The sequence below is a fragment of the Vigna unguiculata genome, chromosome 3, assembly GCF_004118075.2.
Source record: "Vigna unguiculata cultivar IT97K-499-35 chromosome 3, ASM411807v1, whole genome shotgun sequence".
Lineage (NCBI taxonomy): Eukaryota > Viridiplantae > Streptophyta > Magnoliopsida > Fabales > Fabaceae > Vigna > Vigna unguiculata.
This window is the reverse complement of record NC_040281.1, coordinates 33,394,574-33,403,321: the sequence shown is the minus strand read 5'-3', so window position 1 is coordinate 33,403,321 and position 8,748 is coordinate 33,394,574. Positions and strand designations below refer to the sequence as shown.

The 8,748-nt window shown below is 28.1% G+C and overlaps 1 protein-coding gene and 2 non-coding genes across 3 annotated transcripts; all 3 read left to right on the top strand.

Moving 5' to 3' along the window:
- The first annotated feature begins 6,225 nt into the window (after window positions 1-6,225).
- Window positions 6,226-8,717, top strand: LOC114175347. Its single transcript, XM_028060126.1, has 2 exons — window positions 6,226-6,349; window positions 8,311-8,717. The coding sequence occupies exons 1-2, from the start codon at window positions 6,226-6,228 to the stop codon at window positions 8,715-8,717; spliced, it is 531 nt and encodes a 176-aa protein (XP_027915927.1).
- On the top strand, window positions 6,971-7,041 carry TRNAW-CCA. Its single transcript has one exon. It is a non-coding gene; the product is annotated as a tRNA-Trp (tRNA).
- On the top strand, window positions 7,311-7,382 carry TRNAW-CCA. Its single transcript has one exon. It is a non-coding gene; the product is annotated as a tRNA-Trp (tRNA).
- Window positions 8,718-8,748: the final 31 nt, after the last annotated feature.

The following is an 8,748-nucleotide window of genomic DNA, read 5'->3' as shown; positions in this document are numbered from 1 at the left end:
TCCTTAATATACTTCCTTGAAAGGCGTTGTCCAATTGGTCTTGCACTCAACTTTTGTATTATTGTGATCCTCCTATACACATTTGTGACTTTTCAATTGTCTTTGTTATCCTTTGTTCCCCTCTCCTACCATTAACAAACTACAATCATGGTCGACTCCATTTATTTTTTTAGGCTATCCCCTTAATCACAGAGGTTATAAATATTTTGATTTGTCCCATAAGAAGGTAATACTATCGCGGCATGTCATTTTTTATGAAACAAAATTTCCATTTGCCCATATGCCTTCCTCTCATATCTCTACTTATGACAACTTCACAAATGACATACATTCCTCCTTTGTTCATCCCTGGCCCAACCATGACTTGAAGCCTTTGCCTAACCTATAGCCTATAAGATTACCCTCCCCTTCATCCAACACAACAACCTCCACGACTAACCCACCTACCTCTTTTTCTTCTTTAGACCAGCCTACCCTGCCTTCGAACCCTACCCTTCCATCACGACCCACCCTTTCTACTAGAACCATGGCCACCTGTAGTATGACCAGTGTCTCCAAATCCAGAAACCTCTTTAACCTTTATATATCGATTGTCAACCTTGTAATATCACCTCTTTCCAAAAATTCAACCCTTACTTTATTGGACCCTAATTGCAAATCTATCATGCAGTCTGAATTTGATGCTCTAATTAAAAATAATACGTGAGATTTAGTTCTACAACCTTGTGATGTTAATATCATTCATTGTATATAAATTTTCAGACATAAAAAGAAATTTAATGGTTGTTTTGAGCGCTACAAAACTCGTCTTGTAGGTGATGGTGAGTCTCTAAGAAAATATTATTACAAAATAAAATGAATTTCAATTTTTATTCAAATAAAAATTATTTATATAATACCCGAGAAATTCTTAATTTTTTCTCCTCGCCACTAGGTGCATGTTTCAATAACTATTACAATTTTATTTTATTCCTAAAAATACATCCAAAAACTTGGAAATAAGAAAGTAATTATTATTGATCGAATTAAAATCAACACTCAATAAACTCCATTACTTGATTAGTTAACACTAATAACATGGTTTTACTGTAAAGATACCCACGTTTGTAATAATATCTCTTTTTTAATTCTTCATTCCTTCTATCTATTTTCTACATTAAATATAGCTTATCATATATGTATTTTTTTAATGTCATATTATCTTAATATCATATTTATAATTAGGGATGATAACGAGACAGGACGAAAACAAGTTTCATTATCTCTATTCCTCAAGTAAAAATTCATACTCATTTTCATTTCCAATGAGTATAAAATTTGCTCTCATCCTTATCTTCACCGGGTGACAAGTATACTCGTACACGTGTCCATATCTACTTTCTTACAATTTCATTATCAATTAATTAATTTTTATAAAAAAATCATGAAAATAAAATATGATATTATCATATATTCAATATCAAAAGAATATATTTAATGTCAAATATTTAGAAATGAATGATAATTATATACTTTTAAACTAGAGTATCAAATAATAATTTGATAAAAGTAAAAGAATTATATAAAATATTACACAATTACACATAAATAAAATTTCATAACAACCAAAATAATCATTAATTTTGAGAAGTTAATGAAAGAAAGTTGATAAAGTTAAAAAAAATATTTTTTTTAAATTAAAAAGAGAAATCAAATATTTAACTTTTAAAGTATTTCAAATGTTTATTTACTCTCTCTAAATTATAATGAAATATCCATTTTATACATTGAGAAAGTTTATAATACACTATTTAAATGAAATCACACATAGAGAAAATGTTAAACTAATAATAATTCAAATTTAGACATAAATCTTTCATCTTTTGATAATGACATTAAATTATTATATTATAGTAAATGAAACGTATTTATACAATTATGATGGTAAATTACATTTATGAGAATGGGTTAGAAAATAAAAATAATTATATAAAAAAATATTAAAACAATATTCTACATGATAAAAAAAAGAGAAAAAAATATTAAAAAGTAAAAATGATCAAATGTGTCCCTAAAAACGATTTGATACACTATTGAATGAAATTGCACAAAGGAAAAAAATATATAATTAAGGGTATGATGACATAGAAAGTACCATGAAGATCTGTTTCTAGATATCAAACTAGTTGAACCCTTGAAAGATAATGAAAATTTTTTTAGCGAAACAAAAATTTCTTCGAACAAAACAAAAAATTAAGAAGAATAGAGAATAAAAAATATGTTTTTTTATATTACCTAGTAAATGAAGAGTTTACGAGATTGAACACAAACAATAAACAATAAACAAAAATACTAAAAAAGAGTATAAATAATTGAATATCAAACTTAGAAGTTTTCTATTTATTGAAATTTATAATGCATAATTTGAATATAGCTACACAAAGAAAAAAATGTGTAACCAAAATTGTGATAAGAGAGAAATTACCTTAGAGATGTGAGTGTAAAACAAGTCAAACAAGTAGAAGAAGTAAGAAATAAGTGTGTAGCAAAAAGAAAGGTTTATGAAATGTTATATATATATATATATATATATATATATATATATATATATAGTTATTTAGGTTACTTAATAAACTATGAAAAACTTGTAATAATTTAAATAAAAACAAAGATGAAGAGGGAAATGAGTATTGAAATGGGTATGGGGATGGGGATGAAGCAAATATATACATACCCACTAGGATGACTCGAGAGATGAGTTTGAGTATTAAGAATTAGGCCTTTTCATTTACTAGTAAAACAAGTTATGTTAAAATGTATTATAATTTTATTTAAAAATTAATTTTTTGAACTTTTTGTGATGCAAAATTATTTATTAATTGTCATAATTAATTTCATTTAACAATTATTTTTCAATAAATAATAAGGTCAATCCGTGTAATATTTTTTTACACATTGTTGAACTTAAATAAATTTTCATAATATTTAGCTTTGGAAAACTTCTCTTTGTTGAAACAACCGAAATTTAAATTGTTAACATTATTCTATAATTAGTCATCTTCTTTTTGTGTTTCTCTCCATTAAGAAATATTTGAATATAATTTGATAAAGAAAAGTGTCTAGAATATTTATCCTTTGGGAAATCTATATAAGTGATTTTAGTGATTTTAATAGGATCATTTTATAGTAATAAATCTCTCAAGTTTGTATCAATACTCTTCCATTAGCTTGAGTAATATATATTTTCATCAAGATTAAAATTATTATCTAGTTTTTCAATCTCCTATTCGTTATCATGACTTTGAGAATCATAATTATCCTCATCATTAACTAGTTCTCTTTCTCTATTATTACTTTCACATATATGTATATTGTTATTATGATAGATTTTATACATTTAATGAAACATGTGTTTAGAATATTCTTTTCATCAAAAAGAGTTGAAAATGAGACAAAGAAAACAGGTGAAAATTTGAAGGATTATTGATGAAGGATTATCTTGTTTTCTTTTTAAGATTATTGAATATGGTGAAGTTGATTGAGAAAGCTAAGTGAAATCCCCACTGGACATTAAGATAGCAAGCTATCTAGATGTGAAGGTTCCTTTCACAAAGCTCAAGAGAAGAAGATAATGGATTGATTCAAACAAAAAGGAAATGGAAAACACATAAACCATAGAAAACCAAGAACAATTAAAGGAAGAAAAAAACATAAAATGGAAAGGAAAGAAATGGTAAAAATGTGAGAAGCACGCCACTACAAGGCTAGGCTAGAAGCCATGACAACCTTGAAGATGAGTGGATGTGTGCCGCCACTTGCTATGCAAGATAAGGCTTAAAAGTATTCACTCCCTAGGGAGGAAACTCTCACAAATGGTTGAGACACAAGAGTGTTTTTACTTCAAAATGTTCAACCCTTTTACATGTCTAGGAGCACCCCTTATATAGAAGAGTTTAGGGGCCTCTAAGCAAATAAAAGATACCTAAGGATGTCTCTACAAAAACCTAACCCTAGCTTCTAGAAACTAGGTCAAATAAAGTTACAAAAATGAGAGACAAAGCTAACTATGGTGTGTGCAAGGCTAATTTCGTTCTAGCACAAAAGGAGACAAAGAATGTGTCTCATATGTCTCCAAAAAGTGGTCATAGTGTGCTAAAAACAAAGAAGACCAAAGGTACATAGGTACACTTGCTTTATGCCTTTTTCTTTATGCTTTATGCCTTTGCTTTACTCTCTCCTCCACATCATTTATGCTCCCCAATCACCATGTGCCACCTAGCATTGATTTCTTACTCCTAATTAACCTACAAAGGAAATAAACATAGATTAGCATGTTGGCTTAAGTCAAGTCAACTATAGTCAACAAGTCAAACCTAGTCAAAGGTCAACAAGTCAACTAAAGTTGATTCAACTAAGTCAACTTAGGGAATCAAAATAGCAAAGACAAATGAAAGGGATGAAGGATTAGTGAACTTCCTTTCTATACATGCTTAGTCTTCTTAAACATTTGCCTTCATCCTTGATTGGGGTTAATCCTTCATCAATTATGAATTCCAACTACTATTCAGGTAAAGTTAATGCAGACGGAAAAAAAATGTTGCACACCTCTTTGTTGGTTTTAATATGGTAAACATATGTGGAGCTAGAGTTGTGGTAGTAGATTGCTCAAAAGTTCAACAAATACAAAACTGAATGAAAACTTCTCAAAACTGAATGAAAACTTCTCAAAGAAATAAAAATTGTATACAAATTAAAAGAGACCTTTAGATTTTGCGGTGAATGTTCATGTGTTTATAAGATTTTCTTTAATGACGAACGTTGGGCAAGTAGTTGGATAAGAAATTGATTCATAAATTTATTAGATTATTTTATTCTTTAAAAGATAGGTCAAGTACCTTACAGTGTTGTTTTACCATCTTATCTAACCGATTACAAAATGTTTCATGCATCTTAGTTGAAGAAATACATATCGTATCTTATAACCAAATGAGGTTTAGATATGAGAGGATTTAGAGCGGTAAACATCGAAAATTATGATATCATATGACTTAAAGGAGAAATATCACAATGATTAAAGTTTTGTGGTATCTAAAGAGAGGTGATTGTGAATAGGAGTTAGAAAAGAAAGTCAAATCCTTCTCTTATCCTTAGTAATTTAAATTTTCAAAATGAAAAGTTTTCTTGTTATTGAAAATTTAACGCTTAAGGTTTTCATTGAGATAAATTTTAAATGAATAAAAAAAATATAAATTCTATAAGTATGTTATAAATGTTTATTCTTCATTTTATTTAAATTTAATCTCTCAACTTCAAATTATTTAAACTCTCTAAGTTTAAAGGCAACTAGAAAATTGTTGCGTTGACATAATATAATTTTGAGAAGGTAGCAAAAAGTACTTAACAAGTTGAATTTATACTAACAATTTAATTTTTTATAACCACTCCAGCATATTTTTCAATTGTCTCTCCCAACACCAAACTTACTCTTAAAAAGTCAAATTTTGATTATCAACACAAATTCTAAACATCATGATATTTCTTGTTATCACCATAATTTTTCAACTTTGCCTCTCAAAAGACTATAGTGTCGCAAGCATATTGTTATATATTAATTCTCAATTCTTTATTTCCTAATTTAAACCCTAAAAGGAAGTTTTTTTTTTTTTTAAAATACCTTTATCAACCCCATTAATCCTTCTCCCGTAGTTGTACAAATTAAAATTGTTAGCTTTAAACTTTTAAATGTATTTAATTTATTATTTAAATATTTTCTTGATTCCTTAATTTTTATTAAAAAATAGAATTAATCTATTTTTTTGAAATTTTGACTCAATTTAATGTCATAATTCTAGAAATACATGAATTTAATCATTTTAACCAAAGTGTGTTTACTTTATTTGGCGTTTCGAATATGTTCCATGATTAGGGATGACAAAATAGGTCAGGCCCGCCGGGCCGGCCCACCAGCCCGCCCAAAAAAGGGTGGCCCGGGTTGGAATTTCTAACCCATCAACCCGTTGTAACTCGGCCCGCATGCCCCGCCAGTTTAGCGGGCCAAAACAGGCCAGCCTACAGACCAGCCCGACAACCCATTTTTTTTGTAATTCTTTTATGTTTAAAATTAAAAATAATTAAAAATAATACTTTTTTATATTATATAAATAAATTTATATATATAAAATAAATTTATAAACAAAATTTTAATAAAAAGTTAAAAAAAATTAAAAAAAAATTAAAAAAAAAAAGATGGGCCAGCTCGCGGGCCAGCCCGTTGGTCCGCTAGCTCGTCTGAAGACGGGACGGGTTACAGTTTTCGGTCCGTTTATTGATGGTGGGCCAGCCCGGCCCGACCCTTATTGGTGGGTCACAGGTAGGCCGAGCCAAAACGGGTCGAGCTGATCCGTTTGCCACCCCTATCCATGATAGTATTTGAGTTGTTTATACCATTTTACACATTTTCACTTAATGTTAGCTATTAAACGCGTTTGAAACGTCAAATAAACATAATAAAATTTAATTAAAATAACTAAATTTACATATTTATAAAGAAGAAAGACTAAAGGTTTAAAATTTAAAAAAAATTAATTTTAATTTTCACTTAAAATTAAAGAATAAAAATATATTTAACCTTTAATTTTTTTGTTAGACTTTCCTTCACTATAAAAAATACACAATTGGATATCAAAGACTAAAGATCATATTTCACAGAACCAATCTTTGAAGCATTATATATAACAAAAATTTAAAATATTCATTCGGATGATAATTTAGTAAAAAATTATCTAGGAGTAACTTTTTTTTTCATATTAAAAAATATAAACTTTAAATATTAAAAAGAAAACTCATAAAAAAAAGTAAGACGTGTTATTCTTATTTAAGGGTTAGAGACAGAAACGAGTTGTAGGATATAGAAAAAAAAAATCCGAGTTTCCACTACTCTATTACTTTTGAAAAAATACTTGACTAGAAGAATTTTCAGGTAAATGAAGTTGGATCTGTGGCGCAATGGTAGCGCGTCTGACCCCAGATCAGAAGGTTGCGGTTCGATTCACGTCAGGTTCACCTTTTTCTTTGCATATTTTACTATGGTTTCATTTTTCTATTTTCTATTAAAAAGTAAATATAAAAAAGTGTTCTGTTCAATTAATCATTTTAATCGTAAGTATTCAATTTTCTTAAATTTTTAATAAATAAATAGTGTTCTTTTTTCTAACTCCTAAACAAATATTTATTTCCATATTATTTTTGGAATGACATTCATATTTATTACATTTTAAGGATTAATATTAAAATTCAAAAGATTATTAGACTGATTTGTTTTAATGGAAAATGGATCTGTGGCGCAATGGTAGCGCGTCTGACTCCAGATCAGAAGGTTGCGTGTTCGATTCACGTTAGGTTCACTTTCTTTAAATCATTTAACAATTTTAGATTACTTCAAAAACGGAAATATAAGTTATCAATATTTTACTTTAATCATTTAACAATTTTAGATTACTTCAAAAACGGAAATATAAGTTATCAATATTATACTTTATTAAGAAAAAATTTAGGATTTTATAACTTACGTTTAATTGAACTGAAATTTTGGAAAGCAAATAATTATTTCATCTAAATCAAATAAAAAATAACCTATTTTAAAACAGCTTAACTAAACTTGCGAAGGTGCTTTTTAATTTTTAAAAAATTTAAGTTAAAATTAATAACAAATATATAATTAATTTTTAAAATAGTTGTTAAATGTAAAATTAAAAAAATAAGATATATACAAAAAAAAGTTTTTAAAATAATGGTCTAAGACAAAAGATGATTTTAGAATAATAATTAAAAGTAAATTATTTTTAAAATAATTAATTTTTAAATAATTAAGGATAAAACTGGTATTATAAAATATGAACATAAAAGAGGAATTTTTTTTATATATTGTTATAGATTATGAAAAATGTAATAATTTAATAATGCTTAGAAAATATAATGTTGCAAAATTTGAAGTGTTGACTTATTTGGTTGATTTATCAACACCTAATTGAAATTTCATGATGCATATTTTTATATTATCATATTTTTCTTAGCATTTAATCAACAATAAAGAAAACAGTTGACAATTTAATTTAATTTTCGATCCTATCATCTAAAAGTTAAAAATAAAAACATAAATTCAATATTAATAAGCTTTTAAAAATGAAGAACATAAATATAGTTATAAAGTGTCACACTTACATTCATTAATCAAAGAAGGTTATTATATCATGCTATAATATTTAGTAATGGCCATAGAACACCTCATTCACATTACAAATTACAAATTGATTTAAATGTGTGTAAATATAGTCTTTGCATTGACCTCCACAAAGGCTACTAAATCAGGTAATCTCATTCTAGAACCATGTATACTGTTGGGTCAGATAGTTTTGGTGTTGTTTGATTCTGGAGCAACACATTCTTTCATTGCTAATGCGTGTGTGGGGAGATTGAATTTGGTGACACGCGATTTGGGATGTGAGTTGCTTGTTTCAACTCCCTCCTTAGGTCAAGTGGCTATCAGTTCAGTCTGCGTTGGGTGTTCAATGGAAGTGGCAGGTCGCAGATTTAAGGTGAACTTGTTGTGCTTGCCTTTGGAGGGACTCGATGTAATCTTGGGGATGGACTGGCTGTCTAACAATCACATCATCATTGATCGTGGACGGCGCAGTTTGGTATTCCCAAAACATGAGGGATTGGAGCTAATCTCGGCTTAGAGGGCGATAAACGAAGTAGAAGCCGAAGCCA

Coding starts and splice junctions, on each gene's coding strand:
- LOC114175347 (XM_028060126.1), top strand. CDS start 6,226: ATGGGCCAGCTCGCGGGCCAGCCCGTTGGTCCGCTAGCTCGTCTGAAG. Junction 6,350..8,310: donor CCCTTATTGGTGGGTCACAG/GTAGGCCGAGCC, acceptor GTGTAAATATAG/TCTTTGCATTGACCTCCACA.